This window comes from Neospora caninum, chromosome VIIb, assembly GCF_000208865.1.
Source record: "Neospora caninum Liverpool complete genome, chromosome VIIb".
Lineage (NCBI taxonomy): Eukaryota > Apicomplexa > Conoidasida > Eucoccidiorida > Sarcocystidae > Neospora > Neospora caninum.
The window spans coordinates 4,402,199-4,429,526 of NC_018394.1; the positions used below are offsets into that span (position 1 = coordinate 4,402,199).

Below are 27,328 nucleotides of genomic sequence, written 5' to 3' on the forward strand. Positions count from 1 at the left end.
CTCGCATCCCCAAAGGGGACACAAAAGACGAACCCGCCGGTTCCTCGCCACAGCTTTCTGCGCTGTCAACGCAAAAAACACATACGCATTCATCAACGTATGTCTATTTATGAGCATTTATAGTGCAGACCTATTGATAGCGAGGCTGCGAGCAACGCATCCGATCTATTGCCAGTCTCACGCCGCTGTGCACGATTCTGCTAGCAACGCCGGGAAGCCGTCTCGTTTCCCGCAAGTCGTTCAGTCTCGATGTGTCACACAGTCAGCCTCATCACCGTTCCGAGCTGCCGATTCGTAGAACTACGAAAAGAAAACGCTCGGGCGTGCACCTCAGTGGATTCTGCGCGAGTTTTCGTCCGCGGGTAAAAAGCTCCGAACCCAACGCAGCTGGGTAGACCCTTTTCAGTGTGTCCGTCCTGCGCGGTTTCCAACTTTTGTTTCGTCGAAACACCAGGCCTGTCACGCTGGCGTGCGGGGAAGAGAGAGCGGAGCTTCTATGCGAAACAGACTGAAGAAATTCTTCGACTGGAACGCGAGCATTGAGGGCAAATGTGTGGCTCTCCGAGGCACCTACAGTGGGTCACATTCGAGGAGATACACATCTCCCTACCCAAACACACAAGGACTCTCAAAACGCAGGGCGACGCCAGCGTATTTTACAGTGCCACATGTGCGTATATATATAATATTATGTATATATATATATATATATATATATATGAGCGTGTGAGTGTATGTATGTGTAGATTCGTTGTCCTGGATCTATGTTTCGAGGTAGTAAACGTCACAGTACTCCTCTTTAAATTCCAAGAGAGAAGGCGATAGGTCTGGATATCGTTTCGACTCGGGTTGCAGAAACACGAGAAAGGATCGATTTCCGTGCGGCTCCCCGCTGGTTGTGAAGCCACAGAGGCTCTCGCCGTCGGGCGAGGCAGCGCGGCGCTGCATGCACAGCTTTCTTGTCCTCGCGGCTCTCATTAGTCGCGCTTCTCTCGCCCTTTTTTGCGTGTTTTCGAAAGCGCCGGCCTGGAGCGCGTCTGAGGCTGTTTGTTCGCGAGGCAGTTTAGCTGCGTGTTCCGGAAATCTCCCTCTTTTCTCGCGCACTGTGCCAGACCTCTCTGTCTTCACTCCGCAAATAGGCTCAAAAGTGAGAGTCTCGGCGCGCTCAGTGCACAGCGCTCCGCGGCAGCTTAGCGAGCGACGAGAAAAGCGCAGGCCTTTCTGTTCGTGGCGCGTTCACGTGCGCGGGAAAACGCGGAGAAAGCGGCTTCTTTTGTCTCGAGTTTGACTGTGTTTTTCCTGCTTCTTGCCAATTTTGTGTGAGGCCGCAGAAGCGAGGCGCGGGCTCCTAAAGTGCCCTCCCATCGCCGTTCCTTTGCGTTCTTTTCCGCTCTCCGCGAGCCGTGTGTGCCGTCGAGTCCGCCGCGTTGTCCTTCTCTCTCTTCACATTTCGCTGCGTGCGTTGCGCGTTTTCTTTTCTCTCTCTGTGCACACATCCTGCCGCCGCGCCCGCGTCAGTCCTGTTCTTCTCGGTCCCTCTCGCTTCTGCGGCTCTCCTCGGCCTCCCGCGCACTCTCCACCGCCTTTCCGCCAGCGTCTTCTCCGGCCAGGGGAAAACCCTCGTCAGTTTGGTGTTTCGCCTCGTCGCCTCACGCTGTCCGCCCCGTCACCACTTGGCCGCATCCGAGCTGCCGTCTCGCCGGCGAAAAAAACCGACTCGAGGGGTTCTCCCGCCCCATCTTTCGCTTCGCTAGCCGTCGTCTCTTTTCTCTCGATCCTCCCTCAAGGCCACCCCTGTGGCGTGTGTGTCTCTGGTCTCCATGGCCGTTGTTGAACGGCCTGGCGCCCAACCTTTTTGTGTCGCGCCTACAGCCGACTGTCGCTCTCGCGAGCTGACGGTTTTCGCGTGGAGTTTTTCCCAAAGGCGTCAAACGCGTTTTCTCTCCCGTCCCCCTCCCGCCGTCTTGCTGCCTCTCGCCTTTCCGCTCTTCTCTGCCTGTCAACTGCGCGTGAGTCTAAAGTGCGCGCAATTCCTCAACCCGTGGAAAACCGCGCTTCCCCGCCAATGCCGTGAACGATGCCAAGACCCCGTGTTTCGTCCTTTTCTCTCGCGTCCTCGCCATCTTCGCCTTCTTCTCGCTCCTCCCTCTCCACTGCTTCTGCGTCGCCGCCTCATCCGCTTGTTGTCCATTGCTTCCTGCCTTCCGACCCTGCGCTCGGCCCCCTGCCGCTCTGTCCCGTAACTCTTGAGCTCCTTCTCTACCGCAGGCTCTTCTGCGTCCATGTCGAGTTCGTCTGGGAAAGACGCGTGTCTCTGTTTTCGCCTTTTCTGCCTCTCCGGGCGTCGGACGCGGCGGCTGAGGGGGGCCAAGCCTCGGCCTCGCTCCTCACCTCACTGCGGCAGGTCTTGCATGACCCGGCGCTTCTCCTAGGCTCGCTCCTCGACAGAGAACGCCGAGAAACGCGCGCAGCGCTCGGACTCGCGCAGCCGCCCTGGGCACTGGACGGGGTGCGTGGCCTTCTCGCGGGAAAAGGCTTGAGGGAGGAAGTCCTCGCCAAGTCGGCGCATCTCCAGAGCGCAGAACCTCACTCGCCGACTTCGCAGAAGAATGGGAAACCTGCTGGAAGACGTGACTTCAGAGAAGGGAGAGGCAGACGGACAAAGACCACGCGACAGGAGCCAGGCGCACGCCCTCGAGAGACGCTCCGAGCTTCACTGGGAAAAAAACGCGCAGTCCAGATCGACGACGCCTACGCCTGCCTCGTCGAAGTTGCCGTCAGCAACGCCTTGGTGAGGGCCATCGAGAAACTGTGTCCACTGCGCTTGTTTTCAAACTCGAAACAAGGGGGAATTGGGGGTGGCCTGTGGCGTCGTTTTGGAGGATGTCTTTCGCGGTGCACTGGTCGGCTCAGAAGACGAGACAGAAGAGCTGTTGTAAGGTTGTCGCGGCTCTGGGAAGTCGAGAAACTTACCTCGCGCTGTGGGTGCTCGACTCGCTGTTGTGATCTCTGCAGGAGTTCTACCTCTGGAACGACGAGGAGGTCTTCTCCAACTTCACTCTGCCTCTCCTCACACACTCTCTAGGGCCAGTCTCCGGCAGGGTAGTCGCGTTCGTCAGTCGTGCCTCTCGCCTTTGCTCTTTTTCCCTCGCGCCGAGCTCACTCCCGTCTCCATCACCGTCCCCAGGCTCCTCCTCTACAAATACCTCGTCTTCTGTCTCTTCTGTCTGGGCGCCCTGTCGCGGCGAAGGAGAGCAGGAAGGGACGGGGACGGATGCGCCGCGAGAGGACAGAGAGACTGACAAGGACAGAGGAGACCCCGAGGCAGAGAGAAAGACCGTAGAGAGGGAAGCGAAAGAGGCGCAGAAGACGCAGGGAGAAAGACGCCTGGTCCTCGACAAGCACAGGCGATCAGACGAGGCTGTGGTGCTTAAAGGCCTGCGGGAGACTCTCAATGCACTCGCGTCGCTCCTTCAACAGAGGGGAAACGTCTTTTTCGGAGGCAGAGAAGGCAAACCCTCTCTCCTGGATATTCGCGCCTTCGTCTTTCTCTCCATTCTCTTCTCCATTCCCTTGCCTGGTAAGACCCGGCGATCGAGGCGAGAACGAAAAGAGGGAGAAGGCGAGAGATTAAAGACAGATCGCCGTAAAACAGTGTCGTACCTTTTTGGCTGAGCATCCATGGCCTTCGCTCTCGGCTCCAAGGCAAGGAGTGGCTGTTTTTGTTCGCATTTCTCTCCAGCGCTACCCATGAGCACACTCTTCCGCAGATCGTGTATCGAGACTGCTTAGACAAAAAAAGAGACAGATAAACTGAGAGATCGCAAAAACAGACACTTACGCATCAATCTCTATCTGTCCCTATCTATATGAATATGTATACACATGTTTATATGTATGCATGTATATAAACATGCATGCATATGGATGGAGAGAGTGGGACGCACCGATGCACTCCACACAGGTCTGTATAGGTCTGTGGAGTCGACAAAGGCGGTGGACTTGCGTCGGGTGTCTGCGCCTTTGCGTTTGTTTCCAGATCGGTGGGACATCGAGCAGGTGCTCCTGGGGAGTGCGGGGAGCAGTGTCCTGGTGCAGTTTTGTTTGCGCATGCACGGCGCGTTTCCCGTATGGCCCGGAGACGCGACTTCCTTTCTTTTTGGCGTGCGAAGCAGCGTTGCAGCGCGAACAATCTCTCGGGAAACGATGTCTCTCTCCCCTCAACTGGACGCCTTGTGCAGATACCACAGTTGGCGACGAGAAGAGAAAACGCGGGAAGAGAAAGACGGGGAAGCGAGCGGGAAGGGACAGGCAGCGGAGGGCGAGGAGTGGGAAGAAGGAAGGAGTGAGTCATCTCGCTGGGCCGTCCCCGTTCACGAGCTCTTCAGCTTCGCGAGGCCTCCCGTCTCTCTGTACCCAAGAAGCTGGTCGGCTGTCGGATGCCCAGCGACGGTTATTTGTCTTGCACTTCTCGCTCTGTATGCAGCCAGAAGGTAGAGCAGGCGAGAGAAAGGGAGAAGAGGAAGACAGAGGCAATGGAAGAGAACAGAGACAAGAAACGAGAGGACGAGAGAGCCAGAAAGAGGAAGAGAATGCGGTCGCGTCTGTCGGGCTCTCCTCTCTCTGAAGATTTGGCTGTTTCGTCAAGTGTTTTTAAGCGTCTGCATGCGCAAAAAATGCAGCTAACCAGGGAAGAGATACTGCATGCATGAGGCGTCGTGACTCGTCACCAGTTCCGTTCTCCAAAAATTTTTCCCCCTTCCACGCCTCCTGCTCCTTGGCAGTTTCACGATGTTTTGTCAAGTTTTTTCTCAACGATTCGGGGAGAGTCCGTCGGGCCGAGATAAGTTCCTCACGACTAGGCTGGCAGCCACGAACAGACGCAAAACTGAAACACAACCTTGCAAGAAACGCCTTCCCACACACTCTCGTCCCTCCGTATACGTATATATGTATATATATATATACATGCAGATGGATATATGCAAAGATAGGAGCAAGGTCTCTCTTTCTCAAGAGAAAGGTGTGCAAGGAGAGGTGCCGGCGATACAGACCGGAGAAGGAATGGAAGAGGAAAAAACAGAAGAGGCAGTGCGGCGTTTCTCGCCTTTTGTCGGAATCCGTTAACTCTTTGAAGACCTGGCCCCCCCAGCGTGGTCAAAGAAAACTTCAGAAAAGCATAGACATATGCCTATGTATATGTACATGCATGCACACCCAAGTGTATGCTTTTGAGAGAAGGCGAGAAAGGGAGAAGAGCAACACACATATAGGCGTGAATTTTGCATTCGGATGTGAATTTTATGGGAGGTCGTCCAAGAGAAAAGAGACAGAGCGTGTGCTGCATTTCAGTGCTTCCCTTCGGCCGGTTGAGTTGGGACGAGATGAGACGGAGACGTAACGAGAGGCATGCATTTCAGGTGTACACACACTCCGCTTCCCAGTCTTCCTCTGTGGCGAGCCATTCGCGTGGCATCTCGACGTCGGAGAGAGAAACACTCGAGATGCTTTCTTCGTCCGTGCTGCTGGCGTCGGTTTCTCGCGAGACCTTTTTCCCGCTTTCTTTCTTTCTCTCTTCCCTCGCCGTTTTCCTCCCGCCCCGCTCTTTGAAATGGCCGCTTGGTTCCTCCTCTTCGTCCGCCGAAGAGGCAGGAAAACGCCAGCCAGATTCCCGCCGCCTCGGGGACCGACCTGCAGATACACCGGACAGAGTCAAGCTGCAGCGCAGAGAGAGAAGGCAGTCGGCAAGAATCCTTGTGGAAAGAGCGAGAAGGAAAACACCAAAGGAGACGAAGAGAAAACGAAAAGCAACACAAGACGTACACAGGAGGAAAGAACAGGAGAGAACAGACACCCAACATGCAAAACAGTGAGAATAGGAGCAAAGGCACGTGGGGAAAGGCGAGGCGCGATGAATACTGATCGCTGGGAAAATGAAGAAGAGACAGAAAAAAACGTGAGGCGAAGAGAAAATGCGGAGGAACACCCAACAATTAGAGAAAGAGAAAGGGTGGCATTGAATGACAGCAAAGGAAGGGACAAAAGCACGAGAACACATATGCGCATGTATATCGATCTGCATCTGTAAATAAGCTGTGGATGTGTGAACTCGTGTAAATTTGGACGTTCCCGCCTTCTCTCCAAGTAGAGAGAGAGAGTGGTCTGTTTCCCGTGCTGGCCTGCAAACAAGACGCATTTCTCCCTTGATCTTTTTTCCCCGTTTCGGGGTGGAGCTAAAAACGGAATCCGACACGTCTGCGAGGGGTGCCTTGGGTTTACTTGGCAAATATAGAGGTGAGTCGTCTGTACACTTGAGCGGCGCCGCTGAGGCCTCCTTTCTCGATCCAGAGCCGGGCGAGAGCGCGCGAGGTCTCTCGAGAGGTTTCCTGTGCTTTTCGGAGTTCAGCAGTCCTTTCGTCTTCCCCTTGCGGCCTCCCCCCTGCGATCTTCGTCTCCGTTCCGCTCCCATCTCGCTGTCCTTGTCTGTCGAGTTCCGCGACGTCTCCGTGCCGGTCTCTGTCGAGTGTCTCCGCCTCGCCCGAGTCCGGCAGCACCTCCACCGCTTCTGGCTCTGCTTCTTCATCTTCCCCGAGCCAAGTCGCGACACTTTCTTCGTCGTCTTCTCGCCCTTCTTTCTCGGCGTGGGACGCTTCGCCGAGTCTTGCAGCTTCGTCAGGGCCGCCACTGGAAGAACTCCACTGGCGCAGGCGACGCAAGGCGGAGCGCGCCTTCGGTCGTGCCCCGTCGCTGTCTCCGTTTTCTTCTCGTCCAGGTTGAAAGATTCTCGAAGCCGCCCTTCCTTCTGCGTCTTCTTCGAAGAACGAAGCAGAGATGGTTGAGGCGTCTTCGTGGGGGACTGTCTGTTCGAGGCCGTTTCCCGTCGCGCACTCCGCAGTGCCGCTCGTCCCCGCTTCTTCCCAAGCCCTCTCTCGGCGCTCGAAAGTCTGTGAACCTGATGTGCCTCTTCCGCCTGTCTCTTCTCTCGCTTTCCGTGTCTCTCTATCTGTCCTTTGGCGCGCGTTCCTCTCTCTCGCTTCCGGCGCTTTGGGCTCGGGGGGACTGCGCCGCTTGTCTCCTTTGGAGGGCTGCGAGGCCGAAGAGAAACTGAGAGAGGACGGGGCGGATGCGGAAGCAAAGAACTCCTCGACGCCGCCAGGAATGGGCTCCTCGAGTTGCCTGTACAGCTCCACGTAGTCGAGATAGTCGTCGCCCCACACGCTCGCCACGTCGTCAGACACACTACCGTCGGCAAGGTCCAGCTGAGTGAAGAACAACGGAATCCGACAGAGAGAAAAAGGGAAAGAAAGGAAGAAGAGAGAGATGAAGGGGGAAAGATAAATAGGGAGCAAGAGGGAGAGAGAAAGAGACGAAACGCAGCTTGAGGACGACAGGAAAACAGAGAGGAACACGACAAACTAGACGGGCACAAAGGAGCCGAGAAGAAGGAAATGCGAAAGTGAGAGTAAGAAAGAGAAAACACGATAGAGAGAGGAAGAGGAAGAGGGAGAGAAAGGAAAGACAAAGAGAAGGAAAGCGACATAGGCATGGGGAGTGGAAGATGCAGTGGAGAGACCGCGGGAGTCGCTCAGACAGGAAAGCCGGAAACTCAAAACACGAAAGACACCTTGAAAGCGAGAACAAGGCGCGTTTTGGCATAAAGCGAAAGAAGACGTACAGGCGATGTGCTGATCCACACAAAACCCGCCCACGCACGCGATGCCCGGTGTTTGTCTCCTGTGAAAAAACAAGAAAGCGCACAGGGAGGACACCCAGCCCCAAACGATGAACAGAAAAGGAACATAGACACGCCGAACTGATGCGCAGGTCTGCGCTGCCTGTACACCCCTCTGGCGTGATGTGGCCTCTCGCCCCTCTATCCGCTACCCTCGAGCGTATGGACAGAAGGAAACAGAAGTCTGTAACTCTCTACGCGCCTCCCTCGAGGCTCGCATCTTCGCTCATCTGTCGCCAGGACACATTTCGGAGAACGCTTTCGCTCTGTGTGTACACTCACCTCGCTCCCTCCGTAAAGTGCAGACTGGACAGTTTGTTTGCTAGCAAATCTCGCAGACTTTAACCCCCCGCGAGTTTCATGTGGGGTGTATCGACTTCGATTCCACAGGCGTGCCCGGCCGAGCACTTGGACCTGTCACGCCCAGGCGCCGGTTCTCGGGGTTCTCCGCCTGTCCCTCTCTCCCTTTCTATCTCCCTCCTCGTATATCTCCCTCTACCGTTCTTCCTTTTCTCTGTCTGACTCCGTATGCCCATGTCTGGTTTTGCGTGGTTCCTTCGTGTTTTGCGCGGGTGGAGTCTCCAAACATTCCTCAGTTCATGGAATGTCCACAACTTGTCCTTCCAACGATCGCTCCAACCCTTCCGCGTCCTGCTACCTCGAGGCGTGTCTCGAGGAATCGAGGACAGACAGTGGCCACGCCGCCCACAGTTGCTTCTCCGCTTTTCTGTGTGACTTACGCAGCGCGCCTCGCCGCTCCTGCCGCCCTCGGCCTCCCCAGGCGCCTTCGTCCTCGCCAGGGCCTCTGCCGTCTCCGCACGCCTTCTCCCCAGAGCTAGCATTCGACCTGTCCGGGGGTGTAAACACCCCCGCGTCAGAAGAAAGGCGATCCATACCTCTTGCGGCCTCGAACTCCTCTTGCACACGCCGCAGCGCCTGGCGAAGAACCTGGTGGGGCACAAAGACTGCCGTGGACGCATCCGAGGAAGCGGAGGAAGACGCGGAGACGGGTGTCTCTTCTTGGAGCGAGCCTGCGGCGAGGGGAGCGGCCGCGCCGAAGCAGCAGACAACCGGGCGCCCTGGCAGTCGGTAGGAGACTGTCATAGCGGCGTCGAAGTGCTCTGATCGCACAGAGGGAAAAACAAGAAGCCAGCACGGCATGCGCGGCGGTTTCACCCCAAGGCCTTCTGTGAGGATTTTTGAAAAAGCGCATGCCACGAACTCTCTCTGCGAAAGCCTTGTGATATGATTCAAACGATTTCACTGAAGCCACTTGACCCTTCATTGGGACGAAATGAAGAGCACCCGCCGCACCTTCCTGGCAGGGGCCTGCCGCGCTCTTCGTCGAGCTTGCCCCCGTTCCCTTCCTCTCTGGTGCTTTTTCCCTCCCTGTGTTTCAATGGAGAGTTCCTTCGCTCTCATCTCTCAGGATGCCTCTCCGCCTCCCTCTGCCGTGTCCCGTTCCCTCTTTTCCTCTCCCTCCGCCTGCCAGTCTTCTTGTATAAGAAGGCGAAACGCCTGGCCTCTTCTGTCTCTTTCTTCCTGCACTGCCTCGTAGCGTCGCTCTGTCTCTCTCCCTGGCGAACCCACCGCAGAGAGCGGCAGTTACTCGCAGTTCACGAGACGAGAAAGTGAGGTGCGAGAACGCAGGAAGTCGACTATCTGCAGCGAGGGAAAAGACACACAGAAAACGAGACGGAAAGATCGGAAAAGCTGTGCTGACTCCCCATTGGACTGTCCGAAGAAGACGGACCATCGGTAATGAAGGCCGAAAGGCATGTCCGGATAGATGTCGCCTACACAAAGAAATCCAGATGCTCTACGAAGCAGAGAAAAACAGCCCAGCGCGGTATCAGTCTCCAAGATGGGGGGAAGAAACGACGATGGAAGGCATATCTCTATGTGCGACTAGGTCACTGGACGCGTTATGTATATATATATATATATATATATACAGACACACAAACAGATGTGAATAATATATATATATATATATAAATATATATATAAATATATATATATATATATATTTATATCTGAACACATGCGTGCATATGCACCGATGTGCAAATGCATGGAGCACGAGAAACGTAGTGATGGAGACTGAGAGCGCCTTGCGGGAACCACCTGCGAGTTTTTCGGAACACGAATGCCCCGGCGATGGTAGTCGTCTCTCACCAAAGACAAGAGAATCGAAATGGTTTCTTTCGAGTACAATCTCGCCGTACAGCCCCTGGAAGGCGGCCGTTTGCTTGGCCTCTTCGGCGTTCTCTCGGTCTCTACGATGCTGTGCATGCGGCTGCCACTCCGACTGGACCTGAGGAACGAAAAGAAGAAACGGGGTCTGACGAAGAAATTGAACGCTGTCACTTCTCCGTCAGGTGAACGTACACCTCAGTGGCGGTCGCGCCGAGAGGAGCTCGAGCGGCGGCGGTGAAAGTGCCTGGGTCCCTCAGTTTTTCTTTCTCGACGACAGCAAGCGACCAAGTCCATAGAGGACAGGAGAGAAGACGCCCGGGTGGACAACGGCGCGATGAAGGGCGAGACGCGGGAAGGCAACAGCAGGGGAGATTGGGCACGCAAGCACCGAGTGCTCAAAGACATCCGTCGCGTGATGCCAGCCGCCAAGCCAAGATGAGAACTGGAGACGGTAGTAACCGAACAGAGGCACAGGGAGACGCCTAATCATGTCCAGTGACATATATATATATATACAGATATATGCATATATAGATACAGATATATATATATATATATATAGTGTTTGTATGTACACATCCGTCCGTGTAAAGATACAGGTAGATGCGTGTAGACGTGTATATCCCCCCGCATGCAGGTGGAGGACCAGCGGAGAGAAGACCGGACCTTGAGAGCTTCACCAGCGACATCGTGGACGAGAGTCACGTTCTCAGGATTCAAGAGATATTCGTCGAGCAGTTTCGTCCAACTTCGCGCCGGCATGGCAATGACGTGGCGCCTCTTCCACCGAATGAAAACTGGAAGCGTGTGGGGCGCGTGCTGCGGACAGACACACACCTAGACCACTCGGACGCAACGCCAGCTGCAAGCCGCGGACCCAGAAGTGCCTTGTTTTTGCACAGCCCAGAAATACACGGTCCACGGAAAGACGAAAGCGTCCCTTATGCGCACCCATTTCTCGATGCATCCACACATGCGTACACATATGTATATTTCATTCACTCGCTCTATACTTCGTCCCGATACATACATGCATACACAATACATACACAATACATACACAATACATACACAAGACATACACAAGACATACACAATACGTACACAAGACATACACAAGACATACACAATACATACACAATACATACACAATACATTTATATATATATATATATCAGTGTATTAGATACGTACGCATACCAACCAGTGGACAGGCATGCGTTTGAAGATACACGATTGGACAAAGAGACAGTGTGTGAACAACTGTACAAATGCGTATGTGACGAGAGGCCGGTCTTCAATTGGACTGGCACACGAGCGGGACTGTCGAACCACTGATAAGCACGTGGGTGGGGGTTAGCGAGCTACAGACACACACAGAGATGTCCACCTCTGTTTGCACAAAAAAAGCCAATCCCAACGGGGGTACACGTGCTCTCAGGCCGATGGAACATGCGCTGAAGTGTCGGCAACTTCTACAAAAAATTCGTTGATCTGGGTTTCTGTGCGTCCTCGGATGTCCGAAGCCGACAGTTTTGCACCGGCCTCCAGGGACAGGCGATTGCGCCGCGAACATGCGGCCGCCTCCTGCGTGGCTCTGTGGCCTTACCACTGCAGATATGAGAACGGTTTGCGTGACGGGTAGTCCTCTGAAGAAAAACGTGAGGGACAGCGCTGAGGATCCAGTTGCGCCTCGGTGCGTTGACGACAAAATGCCTTTGATGAGCATGCGATCCAGCGTCAGCGTTCCTCGACCTGAAGTAGACCCCGAAGGGCTGACAGCCTGTGAAAAGTTGCAAAAAGGCAACGAGAAGTTGAGGCCTGAAGAGGGGAGTACGAAGGTTGGGTAGAAAGAGGCAGGGTGGGAGAATGGCTGTGTGAAAAACTGGGATAAAAGGAGAAGGAAAGTGCCTGTAGCTCAGCGTGGCTCGAGACACATGCACATATACGTGGATAGATCTGTAGCATCACCAAGGAAGCGACTCTGCTGCAGGCCAAGACAGACCGTTATCGACCGCATCGAACAACTGGCTGTTCAGACGTCTGATGCATTTGAGTGAGGAGTGTAGATCTCAACGCGTCGTTATATATATATATATATATATATATATATAGGCTTAAGCGAAACAGATGCCTGCAGCGGTAGAAGGAGAGGCGACTCTCGTTAAAACGTACCTTTGCAATAGCCTTCCATAGCTGTTTCCCACTCACAGTCGCCTCGAACCTTTCCTCTGCAGTGTCGCTATCTGCCGACACATCTCCGCCCTGCACAGCTTCGTTGGATGTCGCAGCGGCCACTCCGGTGCGAGCGCTTCGCGCGGCGTTGCTCCTTCTCGGGAGGCGGAAAGAGGAAAAGAAACACCTGGCGAAGGCGACTTGCATCCACGCCGTTCGGCTGTCGTTGAGACCTTCTAAGTGGAGGGAATTCCGGTGAACATACACGCGGATATCTTTACACACACTACGCAAGGCATTGAGAGCCCGCCGGAAAACCAGCGCCTCAGCAAATGACAACTCCACTTCCATGGTAGCGAACCGAGGCCGACATGGTACTCTCTCCGTTGACAGTCTCCATCCCTTTTGGCCTCTCCACTGCCGTCCGCGGCGGCGGGGCGAAACCCCCGTAGATCGGGAAGAAGATGTACAGCCAGTCAAATCCAGGAGCGCCGGGTTAACTCAAAGCGTCATCGATTATTAGGATGAAGATGCCGCCCAAAACATTACGATTGGCGGGAGCAGGCGGCAAGGGCGGCAGGCATCATGCCTAGAAGAGGCAAAAAGGTGAGGAAGACGAAACAACTGCCGGTGGACAAAAAGAGTACGATCGCCACCGCGCATTTGGCAGCATGCAAGTCCCGGCAGGTCGGCGGGGAAGAAGGTCTGCATGAAGACGACGGAAAGGGTAAAATGAAGTTGAAGCCAGCGACGCTTCGAAGTGGAAAAATGAGATATATCGTGTAGACAGAGCAGGTCAGCAGCAATGCCGCTACATGTTCGAAATTACGGCGGCAAGGAATGCACACTTTTCTGCCCCATGTTCGTAGATGCACGCTACCAGAAGCGGTCACTCGAGGGTGGCCGTATACAGACAGCGGTGTTTGTGGAGAAGTACGCCCACAGTAGCACTCGTATTAAGGCTTTTTTAAGCTGGAACCGTTTCGGAGGTGAACCTTCAAGGCAGCCGTTCCGCGAGTGTATGCTTACACCGGAGGGTTGAGGCGGCAGCAGGACTGAATCGCGATGCCACGCGTGTGCGCGCGAAAGCAGTTCCGCGAGACACACTTTGTACGCGGTTTAGCGCGAAAACTTAGCGCGGGAAACAGACTTGGCGGCCTCTGCCGCGTACGTTTCAGTGGAGGAGATAAACGGAGAAGGCAGGTCAGTGCACAGCCTGGATCCTAAGTAGAGCAGCTTGCAAGAATATAACTGGTGGAGTCTGTGAAACGTCCTCTCTGTGGAAACACGCGAAGAAGCCGGGGCTTCGACCCGCAAAACAGTCAGTCATTCGATCGGACGCGGCGGTTGGAGACTTTCTACGCGCATTGTCGAAGGCTCTATGAAAGTCTTCCTTGCGACGAAGGCGTACGAGTGTAGAAGGAATTACCAAGTTAGGGTGCTCCGCTCAAAAGAAAGGCAGCCGCAGCTTTTTCTGCAGATGAATTGACGTCCCCAGCGCAGCAGCCCTGACAGCGAGCGATATGGTTGGGTACGCGACTGCGTCAATCCAGTCGGGGGCGGGCGATTGGAGAGATTCACACGGACGAGGATATTTCAGAGTTGGACAGTTCAACATGTTTGAGCGTTGTCCTTTTTCATTTCTAAACCACCAGGATGTGACATAAAAGCGGCAACAGGGTTCCTTTTGGAGATGCGGAGCGATGTTGACCGTGTGTCCCAACTGCGCCGCCAAGCTCTGCTGCCTCCGGCGGCCCATCATAGAGTCGAAAACTGCCTTGCTCTTTTGATTAACAACGACAGACAGCAAATCCCGTTACAACTCTTCCTGTGTCCTGTCCCTCCCCCTTGCACGGGGGTGCGTGTTACGCAGGATGTGTGCGGAAGGGAACTAACGCGGGGTAATTTCCACGCTTCGCTGGGTATGAATGCCCGCGGCACTGCCGCCACCAGAGACAACCTGTGATGTCCTCCTGTTCATGAGACATGTGCGTTCAAGAGGCCGTGCAGAAACGACACGTTTCGCCAGATATTTCTTCCTAGCATCATCAGAGATCTCCGAAAGTGTTGGGATTCTCTCCATCTCCCGCTGAGGTTTTTGTTCAACTCGCCCTTGCGTGGCCCGAATCGCCGTCCGTTGTCGCTGGAGTGACCGCTCCCCCGTCAGGTTCCCATATTGCTAACAGCACGTGAAACGCGCTGGTGCAGGAACTTGTTTTCTTGCTCGGCATTCTGTCATCTCTTCAGCTTTTCCAGTATGACATTTTCCAGAGCCGCCTCGGGCGTCCTGGGGTGTCTGTGCAGAAGCCGGTACTTACGGCGAGGTCCAGGAGGAAGAAGAAACACGGTATGTGAAGGTGGAGAGCAGGTTCTTGTCAGGCTCACGCCGATCGATGCCAGCGTGGAGGGTTGAGAGGGAAGGGAAGAGGAAACAAAGCAGTCCTGTCAGCCAGGCTCGGCGTTCTGTGAAAAGGCCCAGAGTGCAACGAGTACATGTGGGCGGGGCTTGGGGCGACACGAGGCGAGACAGCTGAGAGGGGCGGGCGAGTTAGGTGAAGCCGTTTTCGTAGCTCTCGATCACTCGTCACTTCTTACAGCGTGGGATGTGAAATGTGGTGAAACGGAGAAAACTTTCGAAGCAATCTCTTCCGAAAGAAAGGGAAGCACAAAGAACAGGACCTCTCTCTCTTGTGGGGGCCGCGAACGGGAAGGCGAAGCGAGCCTCTTGTGACGCTAAAACTGAGGAGAAGACTTCTTTTGTCGAACACTGTCGCTGCGACATCCTCACGCCGGCTGCAGACGATTCGAAGAGAAGCTGCTGTTCTACGGAGCAGTTCGAGAAATGCGACGAAACGCGGGTCCAACGGGTTTCACAGTTTTGAAACAACGCGAAACTGTGATTTTGGAAAAAACAGGGACTCTTCTCGGCGCTCCCCAGACGCCGCTGGCCTCGGCTGTATCGTGCATCTGTCTGATGCCTGTTCCGTCATAGATGCTCTTGCTCTCGGATTCGAGAGATTCCACGGAAAACCGTCTCCTTCCACATTTTAAAAAACGGAAAACTCATGCTCAGTGCGCCTCTCTTACTTCAAAACGCCTCTTCTCGCATCGCTTCCCACGTGGCTTTGCCCCTGTCCCAATTCACGCACGGCAAATACGCCCGTTTGCTACTTGCTCTTGCTCTCTTCCTTCACACATATATATATACATATATATACATATATATACCTACTATATATATATATATATAGAAAGAAAAGGAGGTCTACAAACATCTGTTAGATATATGGACACACTCGTATATATATATATATATCCGCGTATATGTTTATACAAATGTGTGTGGATGTGGGCCCTGCAGTTCCTTTCCTATGGAGTATGAGGCCTCTGGCGAACATCGCCGGGAAACAGAATGACGGGAAACAACCGCGGTGACCTCGTCTCTTTTAACGTGGGAGAGATGGCGAACGCGCCGGCACGTGTGTGTGTGTGACTGGAACCAAGGCTGTCAGTGCCCAAAAGAAAAGGGGAGAAAAAACGTCGGAGAAACAAGGAGGGGGCAAGCTGCGTCCCGTCCCTGCATGCGAACGTTTCACATTCCGGGCGAGCCAGAAGGCAAGAAGACGCACACCTGAACCTGAAATCGGACAAGTCCATTTCCTCCCTTCCCAACTGCCACCATGAGACAAGTCTTCTCAAAAAACACAGTTCTCCACATAGCTGCATGTACATATGTATACATATATATATATATATATATATATGCATACAGTTGCTTCCTCCTTTCGAACAGAGCAACTGGAGCAGAGGTATACACGGCACAAGGGGAACTCCGATCCACATCTCTGGTTCTTGACCACCAAAATACATGCCTATATACTTGACTACGCTCAGATAGAATATGTGTAGTACATGCGTAATTATAAATATGCACTTCACGTGCGCACGCGCGCGTCTCTGTATATCGCGCTCTGGCCCGGTGCTGTTCTCTCGGACCTGCATGGACTTTACAAGAACTGCCACACGCGTCACAGGAAACTGAACATCCACCTGAGACACGTACCAGCACTCAATCTGCGCTCATCTCTACCTAACTCTCTATCGCTCCTATTTTAGAATGATCTATCTCTTTCGTTCGAGGTATCCCTCTGAAGACAATACCTCTCTCTCTGTGTACGATTTCCCATATATATCCCTATCTCAACCTCTTCAAGGCAGCTTTGAGCCGTATCGTTCTTTTCAGTAGAAGCTCACATCCCCCCCTGCGTGCTTTGCGTTGGGTCGGCAATGCGCAGTTCCAGCTTCGTTGAATTGTTCGCGCGTCACGGCGTTCAAGTCGAAGAGCGCGCGATCGGCGTAGGAGCAACTCGCGCCTCGCCAGACTGAGAACTGCGGTTCCACCTCTGTGTAGATGTTCACAGGCCAGTGCTGTCAATTCCGCGAGAAAGCAAAACAAACACAGAAAGACACAGAAAGGCACAGAAAGACAGCAGATGGCTGCAGCGTGCGAAGCCACGAGACGCAGGCAAATCTGTCGACACCTGCACGGCCCTACAGTCCCTGGAGGGAGAAGGCGGTTGCTGGATCCGAGACACCACGCTCGGCGTACGAATGAGGATCGGGTAAAGACGCCGGAGGAGAGAAACACAGAGATAAAGTCGAGGGCGTTAATCAGTGTGTTGAAATGGGCGTCTTCACGAGTGGCCAAATCGAAACACATCTTGCGTCGTGCACTTTATATGCTCCATCGGCAGTGCAGAAAACATCGAGGGAAACAAACCCAGACCTACCTCGGGCAGCACAGCGCGCAGCTCTTTCCAGAGACGCTGGCGCAGTCCAGGGAACTGCGAGGAGCCGCCAACGAGAAGAATTTGGTCGCATGCAAACGGCTGTAGGGCGCGAGGCAAGAGAGCAATCGATCGCTGAACGAGCTCCACGATGCCGCATTCGGAACTGCCGACGTCTGCGCAGAAAGACCGAAAAAGCGGAGCGTTTGTGACCGCAAAACTGCGGGAAAAAAGCACGCCAGAGGCGCGAAGAGAAGCCAGGAAGACCCGCAGCACGGCGCCTTTCGGCAAAAAGACTCGAGAGAGGCCTCGCGAACGGCCCTCATCGGCCCTCGACACTTTTTCAGCAAACGGTCACATATCTCCACTCCTGCCTACATCGATAGAATTATCGACATCTTTGTGAACGTCGACAGAAGAGAGAAAGGAGAGACAAATGAGATCGAAAGCAGAGAGAGGAGAGAAAAATGAGAGAGGAGCGGGAGAGAGGGAAAGCGCTCCGCTGTTTGACTACATCAACGCAGCCGAAACGATGTACATTTGAGGAGACGTCCGCATGCGGAGTAGGATTCAGAGACGATTATCCAGGCGCTCGACAACCGCCTGGTTCGATAAACATTCTTTCCGTTCCAGTTCACACCTAACCCGTCTTTTTCGGCGTGGCAGTTGAGCGGAAACATCCAGACGCACCGAACGGGCAACAGCGCCTCTCACCTGGCGGATGAAAGAGGACCTCAGGGACCGATATTCTCTCCGTGCAGAGGCGCACAGTTTGGCGCTCTTCTTTCGCCGTCCCAGCGCCGCTCGCAGCCGCGGAAGAAAGCGAAGCGTCTTTCGCCTCCGTCCCCGATGCGGCGAGCGAAGGAGCAGAGGCGACGGAGAGGCTTTCTTCGCTGGGCGGTGACTTGAAGAAGGAAAGGATCGCCGCATTCTGAATGCAACAACCCGCGGGGGAGCAAACCGAAAGAAAGGGAGAACAAACGGCTTTCAAACCCCTTTGGACAGCTCTTTCGACAACACGCTGAGATGAGACGTCCCCCAAAAAATGGGACGGAAAACACTCACGCGATTCGTGTCTCCCCCCGTCGCGGGCCTCCTTCATCTTTGAACCCCAGTTCTCGCGGCTGCTTTCTCTTGTCTGCCTTCTTGCCTTTGCTCTTTCTCTCTTGGCCTCGGGGTTTCTTGTTCTCTTGCTTGTTCGTTTTCTTTTGCGTGTACTGCTCGCGCACGGTCTCGAGGTTTTGGGACGTACCGAGGCGCCGGGTCCGTACTCCGGGAGGACGACTTCCTTGAAGAGGTGCGACCGTTCGATGCACGTCGCGCCTCCGCTCGCCGCTTCTTGTCGAGCTCTCTCCAGTTGCCGGTCGAAGTCGCGAGACACGAAGCAGTTCGTTTCCTTCATCTGCGGAAGCAAAAGCCACGAGAAAAACGAGGGAAAAACAATTCCACTCGCGCGGAACCCCCTCCCGAAAGAAACGCGAAAAAACGCGTCCACTCCTTAGACACAACCCTAAAAAGCAAAAACCGAAACGACCGTGCACTTCACGATTCAAACCCCCAAGGCAACCTAGATCCAAAACGACCATTACATGCAGCTATCAATCTGTTAATCTATCTACTAATCTAATATATCTATATGCATATCTGTTTACGTTTATATCTATCTATCTATCTAATCTGTATACATATCTACAGGAAGATGTAAGTGCGTGTATATTTGTGTATGGACTGCCGCTCGGGTGTCGCGTTCTCTTTGTGTATGTTTAGGTCACCGTTTCTTCTCTTTTTTGTTTTCTCGTTGTCTTCAGCGCCCGTTTCTCACTCGCTGTACAAGGAGTTCGTTCCTCTCGAGGTTGAGGGAGCGGAATCCGCAGAGGTTTTTCAAGACCGTCGTCAGCAAATTGCCGCCTACGGAGGTGCGGAGCGCCGCGCGCTCGATCGGCTGCAGGTCCATGTATGGAACCACCATGGACCCGCTGAAGCCAATGTCGACGACAAGTCCACACAATTTTACCTTGAAAACATTATCCGGACACGCGGAAGCACCGGAAGGCAACGTAGACAGAGATGCGAGAGAGGCAGGTTTCGTCCCCGTCCGTTTCGAGCCTTCGTCGCGATCGCTCTTTCGTCTCCTGAGCTCTGAAGTCGCAGGTCTTCCCCCGGCGTCTTGGAGAGTCTCGCCTGGTCGTTTCTTCTTTCCCACCAAACCGGCTTCTCTTGGACTCTCCTCGGCTTCTCTCGCGTCTCCATCTTCTCTCTCGCTAGGCCCAGCACTCGCATGCGTCTCCCCCTCGGCACTCGCGCCCCGCGAGCCTCTGTACCACCGCACAGCGTCTGGGGCGAAGACCTGTTTCCGCACCTTCTTCGCGGGTGTATGTACACCCGGAAGAGCGTCGAGGCCGAGGCTCTCTCTGGCGTCGCGTTCCGTGCCCCAGTTCCCGAGAAAGTCTTCGTCTCTTTCTTCTGCGATTGGGCCGCTGAGGAAAGCGAATGGGACGGCTTGTTGGGCGGGCACGAAGAGGACTTGTTTGAACTGGAAGTCTTCAAAAAGGACTTCGCTGAGGGCTTGGCGAACGCCTGGAGGCGCGAGGAACGGCTCTGTGACGATGACACCGTGGTCGGTGAGTTGCGCCTCCGACAGGTTCATGTACCGCTTGTGCGAGAAGAGAATCTCCCACAGATCTCGCAGCATCTCCAGGTCGGTGAAGAGCGGCGAAGGAGCAGACGAGGCCGAGGACGACGGCCGCAGGCCAAAGTAGTTCGAGGACAGCAACACATCGTCTCCGTAGAGAAGCATCCCTTGGTTCTGCCGATCGCGCACTTGCCCCACGCAAGTCGACAGCGTATGGAGAGGCAGCGCCTCCCCCGCGAAGCCGATCTTCAAACACCCAGTACCATTGTCCAACACGAGAGCTGGCGACGGCGCAGAGACCGGCATGCTCGGAAGGGACAAACGACGCAGAGAGGAGACCGAGAAGAAACAAAAAGACAAGAGCAGAAAGAGAAGAGAAAAGAGAAGAAAGGGAAGAGAAAGAGAAGAGGAAAGAGAACAGGAAAGAGAAAAAAGAGAAAAGAGACAAAAAAGACAGAAGAGGAGAAAAGAAAGAGAAGAGAGAAGAGGAGAGAAAAGAGAAGAAAGAGAAGAGAGAAGAGGAGAGAAAAGAGGAGAAAAAAAAACTGAAGAAAGACGAAATAGAAGAAAGAGAAAGAGAGAGGGTGCTAGAACACGACAGAGAGAGACAGAGAGAGGAACAGCGCAGGGAGAGGCGAGAGAAGACCAGGCGACAAACTCGAAGATCGGAACTTTGTTGAAGCTCCTTGGAAAGCAGAGACGTAGAGAGACGAACGATGTCTCTAGGCTTTTCGTGCGACTTGCAAAGATGTTTCGCCGCCCTTCGAGGTGAGTAGGCGAAGCCGCGGTTGTGTCTCCCAGCCGGAAAAGGTCCAGCAGCATCGAAGCGAACACGAGACAGGAATCTCAGGAAGAAAAGACGGAGGCGAAGGCGCTCCTGGCGACCCAAGCAGAAACCCCTTGAAAGTGGAGATCAGATCGAAAGAAAGAGCGAAATTCAAAATCCTTTTGAAGTCACCGACTGGTCTCTGACGCGCTCAGCACAAGGGAAAACTATCACGCCCAAAGAGGAAGAACGACAAATATCTAGTTTAGATAAAGCTAGAGATGAAAACAGAGATATCTAAAGATCAGTGGAGACGGACAAAGATAGATAAAGATATATGGAGATAGGTGTGAGCAGATATATATATGTATATATATATATATATATGTAGATCGATATTACTTTAGATAGAATTTGCATAGAGATACAAATAGATACAGCTCTCGATATTGGTTCTGATACAAATAGGTAGAGACAAATGCAGGTATCGAAAGAAACAGATAAATGGTTATAGAATGAGATAGATCTACGCACACACAGTTATATATATATATATATATATATATATATCCAGATGTATGTGTGGCTACAGGTTCACAGAGAGCGAGGAAGAACGGTCGTTGAGTGACAGGAACAGAGAGGTAGTGACACAGAGAAAAGGGGGATCAGTACACACGCGCAGAGTCAGGAAGAGAGCGACAGTGGTCCGTAGAGAGCAGAGCTGCGAGGACAAAAAAAAGAACGGCGCTCTGAAGAAGAGAAAAAGAATTCTGGAAGGGAGCTTCTCTCATCGGGCCTCTCTTGCGCAAACGTTGCGCACTACAGCAGCCTCTGATCGGAGACAGAGAGAGAAAAGCGGCTGCTTGCACCAAGTAGAGAAGGAAACACGCCAACGAGGCTCAAGAAAAAAACTCCAGAAAAAGCGAAAGTCGGCAGGCTTGTCTCCCGTCCGGACGCATGCAGTTTTCTCAGACGCGAGATCGCGTTCCTTTCTGCATGCAGCCTCTTGTGCCGGTTCGGACGCTTGCCCGTGTCTCGTTTTCCACTTTTGTTTCCTCTCTCTGAGAACCTCGGGATTGGCGACGCGAAGATTTCAGAGGAGACAGCTGCGTGTGGGTCAGGGAGGCGTGGAAGTCTTTTGTGTGCGGAGAGATGCCGACGACTCCCACGTCATCTCCTTTTCTGTGGCTTTCTTCGTGTCTCACTTCTTTCCTCGTCTCTTCTTGCCTCTCTGTCTCTCTCTTTCTTTTTTATCTTTCTCTGAATCGACTGAGGAGGGCGTCGCCCATTGCCTCTTCATTCCTCTTCACTGTGGTCCTAGAAAAATAGCTGCACGGGGACGAATGCGTCATGACTCCAGACTCGCACCGGTCTTCTCTTTCGCTCTCTCCCTGTCTCTGGGGAGGAAAAGAGCGAAGCGGATATCTGGAGAACAGGGGCATATCCTGGGTGTCTCCGTGCACGCGCGACGCGATTTGATTCGCTGTGGCGCACCTGTCTCCTAGCGGCCGTGAGGCCTCAGAATCGTCTCTGGCTCGAGTCGCTCTGTGTTGTTTCTTTTTCTTTAGGACAGCCCTCTACCACGCACTTGACGTATCTGGACGACGAAAGCGCAGAAGATGCAAACACACATGCGTCCTTGCTTTCTTTTCTGTTTTTCTTCGTGTGCAAAAACGCGCTCCTCCCGCCTTTTTGCTCCCTCGCAGAAGGAAGGGCGAACAGGGAGGCGTCTTGACGCGACTGTCTTCGATTTCAACGTCTCTCTGCTTCGCGCCTGTTTTTTCCCCAAAGCGTCGGAGACTGCAGAGGGACACAGAAGAATTCTGCTCGGGGAAACATTTGGAGCCGCATTTGCCGCTTCTGCCTAAAGGAGAGAGACGAAAGAGAGAGACACTCCCGCAGCCGCTTCGCGGTCTTTAGGTCCTCTTCGCTCCCCATATGTCTCGTTTTTCGCAGTGATATTTTCACATCTACGTATATGTAGATAGAGAGGGGAAAGGAGAAATCGCGTTGTCTCTCTATTCATATATGTATATGCATGTACGTGTGGATGTTTGTCGGTATAGATCGGTGCTTGCAGATGTAGTCTCGTCTGTTTTTCACCATGGACATGTCCTCGCTTTCGCTAGGCCAGGGCGGCTGTGGAGAGGGAAACGTGCAGGCCGAGGCGGTTGTCGCAAGGAGAGACCAGAAGACACGACAAGAGAAGGATCAAAGTGAACTCGAAAACGATAAAGACGAACAGGGAGGGGCGACAGACGGTCTCGCGCCAGCAGCAAGTAGTGCCTCGCTAAGAGCTATGTGTGGGGAGGCGAACAGGCTTCCTCCCTTGAAGCGGCGGTCTGTGTCTCGGAGGCAGTCTCTGAGAGAACCTGGACGAGCTGAGCACCTTTCGCCTCTTCCTCTTCCCCGCACAGATGAAGAAACAGCTAAAGGCGTCTGGGCTCTCGCTACACTCATGCTCCGTATGCTGCTGCAGGTATCTCTTCTCCTGCTCTTGGCTCTCGGATGTTTCCTTCACGCCGTTGCTGCCAAGTGCCCGGCCCTGCGGCGCGCCTGCACGCCGTGGCGAGGCGGGGCGACGAGAACGCGGTCCCGCGTGCATGCACTGCTGTCGATCTTTCATCTGAGAAACAGGAGGTCGGAAGAGGAGCTTGGACAAGAGAAGGCAGAGCCGCGGGAGTCGAAGGCTGCTGCGTCCTTGAGACGCGGGGAAGAGACGTGTGGTGCCACAAAGACCGAGCCGGAGCCACACTTGCGAGCTGACAAGCTACATGCATTCGTCCTCTTCCGAAGTGACGAACTTCTTCTTCTCGCGGCTGCAGCAAGTCCCCCGGTTGTCGCGCGGTCTCCCTGGAGGGTGTCGGTGCCTGCTGGGCACGTGTTTTTGCGTTCTGTCGCGGCCTTGTTTCGCGCTTGCTTGGAGACAGCCTCCGACGGGCCAGCAGACTCCGTGCTCTTCCCTTGCCTCGTCAGCGCCTTCGAGAGCAAAATTCGCTTCCTCACTATCTTCGATTCGGCCGGCGTGTGTTGTCGCGAGCAGACCCTCTCTCGCCTCTTCGCTCTCCTGTCTAGTTGGCGCGTCTCCTTCCTCGCTGCGCCGCCTTCAACCCTTCCGCCTGGACCCGCGTCTCCACATTCGACTCTCCACACGTGTGCCCGTCCTCTCTCTTCTTCCTCTCTTCCCTCTCCGTGTCTATCGTCTCCGCTCCCTTCTTCTCTTCCTTCTTCTCGTCATTCGTCTTCTCTTCCTTCTTCTCGCCCTCCGTCTTCTCTTCCTTCTTCCCGAGCTGCTGAGCGGGATGCGCCGACGCCAGCGGCTGTCTCTGCGGCGTCTTCACTTGATTCGCGTTCTTGCTCAGCTCGCTTCTCCCTCTCTGCTTGGAGATGGCGCTCTGCCTCATCGACTGGCAAAGGCGGCAGGTGTGGGGATTCGTGCATGCAGGAGGAAGCGAACTCTTTGTGCTGCGCTTGCCCAAAGGAAGGACGAACGCGCAGTCGACCCCGGCCGCTCTCGCCCTCGCGGCGTCACGCCTCCCTCGTTCCTGACAACCCGCTGTCTCTTTTTCTCGACTCCCCTCAGGCCTCTTCCTCCTTGACTAGCGTGCCGTCCACAACGGCCTCGTCAGCCTCTCTTTCTTCCTCTCCTTTGCCCCTCTCTTCTGCTCCTTCGATGTCTTCAATCTCTTCCGCTTCCTCCGCCTCTTCACCGTTGTCTCCCGCCTCTTCTTCCTCTTCCTCTTCCTTCTCTTCGTTCCCAGGGCGATGCAGCGTCTGTCGGCCTTTGCCGGGGCCGCCGTTGCACGCAGCCGCTGGCCACGCACCTGTGTCTTTTCGTCTCCTTCGAAAGTCTTCAGCGTCGCGAAAGCGTGAGAGCCTTGAGAGCAAGGGAGCGCAGAAGGGGCGAGAGCCCTCGTGCGGTCTGCCTGTGTCCCCGGAGCAAGACAAAGGCGAAAGAGACAGTGGAGGTGAATCGGGCCCAGACGAATCCGAGGAAGGACAGGACATGCTGGTGCGGATTATGTGCGGCTGTTGCGCCCATGAGGACCTCGTTCGGTACTTTGAGGCGACGGGCGTTTCTTCCCCAGCCTGGCCGCCCTGTGGAGAGCCTTCTGGGCAGCTACTTCCCCAGTCTGTGTCCGTCGACGGCGAGGCGCGAAACGAAGAGCAACGGAAAAGTAGTCTCCCTCAAGACGCCTTGTCTCGCTCTCCCTCCTTCTCGTCTGTCTCCTTTGTTTCGTGCGCCTCTTCTCGCGCGGATAACCCTGACTCTTTGCCTTCCTCTTCTGTTTCTTCTAAACCCTCTTCACGTTCTGCTCCTTTCTGTCCTTGCGTTTCTTCGTCGCCTTCCCTCCCCTCAGAACAGTGGAGAGGAGAGAACGAAGATCGAGGGGAAACACGTGCGGCCAGCAGGCGCACAGGCAGCACAGACAGCAGTTCTGTGGTGATTCGCGAGCGAAGAGATGGAACGCCCTCGGTGTGTATCCGGGCTCGGCTCGTTCGGAGTCGCCTTGGAGCGGCAGCTCTTCCGGCGGCGGAAGAGAAGAGAGAGACAGGCAGGTCGATTTCGCTTCCTCAATCGGCAGCGAGGCCAATATATGGGCGCAACAGATGGGGTGAAGGAGAAGCCGAGACGGCAGAGACGGAGGCAAAGAAGACGGCGAAGGGTAGAGGAGAGACGGGAGGTGTCTCTCTGAACGAGAAGGTGGACAAAGATGCAGAGAGAGACCAATGGATGCAGAGGATGTGTGGAAGCAGCGTTTCCAGCGCCGCAACGGGGAAGAGCCGATCTCCAGCACGTGCACGCGACCGCGTTCCATCGCGAACTGTGATTCAACAGCCCGAACTGTACAGACACCTCGCGTGCGGCGGGCCTCTGTTTCCTCCTCCGCTCTGCGTGTTTCTCCTGGGGCCCTCGACGCAGGATCTCCTGCGTGCCTGCCTCACAGCCGTCAGCAGGCGCCTGGTCCTCGGGGTCTGTCGCCTTCTCGGCTTTGCGGGAGATCCCGACGTTCGCGAAGGGGGATTCTGTTCTCTTCACGAAGAACGCAAACAGGCGAGCTCCGGTTCGCGTTCACCGTTCAAACTGCAGAGCCTCTTCAACCCGGGGAGTTGTCTCCTACGGACAGCTGTGAGAGCTGGTGAGCGCCTTCGTCGCCTGTGTCGGACGGGGCTCCTGTGCAGGCAGTTTGGACGGAAAGCGGCAGAACGGCAGGGCGAACGAGAAGACGGTTCCGCGGCGGATAAAGCGACAGGGAACGCCGTCCTCTGTGCCTGCACACTCCGACAGAGACGCGTAGCTGACGAAGGGGCGAACGTTTCTTCTCTCGCGTCGCCACGCCCGACAGCGCCAGCCAGACGTCCTGGCTTCACGCCTCCGCCCCAGTCCCCCCATCGTCTGTTTTCTCCCTCAAAACTCGTGCGGCCGTCCCCTACCGATGCTGCTCCGCCTTTCTCTTCTCTTTCGCTCTCTGTCGCCCAGCTAGGAACCCTTCTAATGCATGCGCTCGCGCGGAGACTGGTGTCTCTTCTCGCCCCCTTTGACTATTTGCCGCCCTTCGGGCTTTGTGGGGTGCCGCCGTTCGTGTTAGCTGATGCGGAGCTCTGCTGGCCGACACGGAAGGGGTTTGGTTTCTGCAGCCGTCATTCCGAACAAAGTGAGCAGGGGCGAGCGAAGACGCCAAAGGGAGACAGCGAGAAACACAAACTGACGGAGACAGTTTCCATTACAGGACGGAAAGTCGCAGAAGATCTGCGAGAGTGTCTGAGAGATTTCCAGTTCCGCGACCTCCGCTTTGGCCGGTGAAAGTGAACGGGGGGGGTAATTTCCCTCATCGAAGAGAACCCAACGGTGGGAAGCGAAACGACGCGAGGAAGAGAAAGGAAGAGGCAGAGAAACAGAGAAAGAGGACAGGAGCGAGAGCGTGATGACGCGTCCCATGCTGTGTTCCTGTAAAAAAATAAACCAGAAGCTTCTGGACTGTGAGAGCCGACCAGAGAAAGAGCGAATGTTTGCAGGAGCTGGGGAGACAGGGCGTGTGGGTTGAGACGCAAAGCATTTCCGGTGGCCCACTGGGAGGACATTTGCCGTGAATCGCGGCACAAGGACGCCCGCTGGTGGGTCCTGGAAAAAACAGACGACCGTTGATGGGGGCTTCTCGCTGTGTCTCGCTGTGGGGTGAAAAGAGAAAGGAGAGAGACACAGAGGAGAGCGAGAGCTGGAAGAGAAGACAAGAGGGACAGAGGAGACTAGAGGGAACATGTTCTAGGTCGTTGGCGAAGAGCGGTGCACGAAGAGGGTCTGTGTTTCTCTCGATTTGTTGTTCGTCCTTTGCCCGGCGTCACGCGATAGACGGCACCCTTGCCGCTTGATCCATGTGGGAGGGGACGAGCAGAGAGGTGCTTTTTTCTATTTTCCGGTGGCTTTCGTTTGTTCACTTTCCCTGCAAGAGGGCGTTCTCACAAAGGACGACGTTTGTTCCTTGTATACAAGCCGAATTGTGTTGGCACCGTTTCCACGCTCAAGGGCTCGACGAGTGGTGTCCAGCGTAATTTGAACACCAGCATTTGTATACAAGCTGTACGAATATATTCACTAGCGGAATGTGGCCTTTGTTTCTCTTTTCGTCGTCTCTTCTTTTTTGTTTGTGTATCTCTTGTCGGCTGTCGTTTCTCCCCTTTCCCCGCGGCCCGCTTCGTGTCTATCTATCTTCAGCGCTTTTGTCCTTTCTTGTTTTCCCATTTACGTCATTTCCGTCTCTTCGCTATTCGTTGTTGCGCTGGGGTTCGCTCGCTCTTGCCTGCCTTCGAGTTTTCTCTTGTCTTCCTCTCCTCCGCTGTCTTGTCTTGTCGGGGTTTCCGAGCACCGAGTAAGGGAAAAACGCCGAGTGTCCACGCTAGTCCGCACGCGATTCGTGGTGACAGGAACCTACCAACGTTTCTCCATTTAGATTGTCTGTTTTTGGCGTAAAGCCATTGCGCTCACAAAGTGGAATGCGTGTCTTTTCCTTTTGAACATTTTTCTGCCGTACTGCGCA

General features: G+C 54.5%; 5 protein-coding genes across 5 annotated transcripts; 2 read left to right on the forward strand and 3 right to left on the reverse strand.

Moving 5' to 3' along the window:
* Positions 1-2,077: 2,077 nt before the first annotated feature.
* On the forward strand, positions 2,078-4,497 carry NCLIV_029360 (conserved hypothetical protein; the record flags this gene model as incomplete). Its single annotated transcript, XM_003883132.1, has 3 exons — positions 2,078-2,791; positions 3,016-3,580; positions 4,040-4,497. 3 exons carry the CDS (start codon positions 2,078-2,080, stop codon positions 4,495-4,497), a joined length of 1,737 nt encoding a protein of 578 aa, XP_003883181.1.
* Positions 4,498-6,275: 1,778 nt separating this feature from the next.
* On the reverse strand, positions 6,276-12,457 carry NCLIV_029370 (conserved hypothetical protein; the record flags this gene model as incomplete). The annotated part of the gene is made up of 8 exons (XM_003883133.1): positions 6,276-7,259; positions 7,676-7,734; positions 8,473-8,853; positions 9,323-9,394; positions 9,911-10,049; positions 10,598-10,750; positions 11,541-11,714; positions 12,107-12,457. The coding sequence occupies 8 exons, from the start codon at positions 12,455-12,457 to the stop codon at positions 6,276-6,278; spliced, it is 2,313 nt and encodes a 770-aa protein (XP_003883182.1).
* A 3,888-nt stretch (positions 12,458-16,345) lies between these two features.
* On the reverse strand, positions 16,346-19,831 carry NCLIV_029380 (putative actin-like family protein ARP6; the record flags this gene model as incomplete). Its single annotated transcript, XM_003883134.1, has 5 exons — positions 16,346-16,534; positions 16,897-17,069; positions 17,608-17,824; positions 18,146-18,295; positions 18,716-19,831. 5 exons carry the CDS (start codon positions 19,829-19,831, stop codon positions 16,346-16,348), a joined length of 1,845 nt encoding a protein of 614 aa, XP_003883183.1.
* A 2,570-nt stretch (positions 19,832-22,401) lies between these two features.
* NCLIV_029390 (hypothetical protein) lies at positions 22,402-26,097 on the forward strand (the record flags this gene model as incomplete). Its single annotated transcript, XM_003883135.1, has 1 exon — positions 22,402-26,097. The coding sequence occupies one exon, from the start codon at positions 22,402-22,404 to the stop codon at positions 26,095-26,097; it is 3,696 nt and encodes a 1,231-aa protein (XP_003883184.1).
* NCLIV_029400 (hypothetical protein) lies at positions 23,363-23,695 on the reverse strand (the record flags this gene model as incomplete). The annotated part of the gene is made up of 1 exon (XM_003883136.1): positions 23,363-23,695. One exon carries the CDS (start codon positions 23,693-23,695, stop codon positions 23,363-23,365), a length of 333 nt encoding a protein of 110 aa, XP_003883185.1.
* Positions 26,098-27,328: the final 1,231 nt, after the last annotated feature.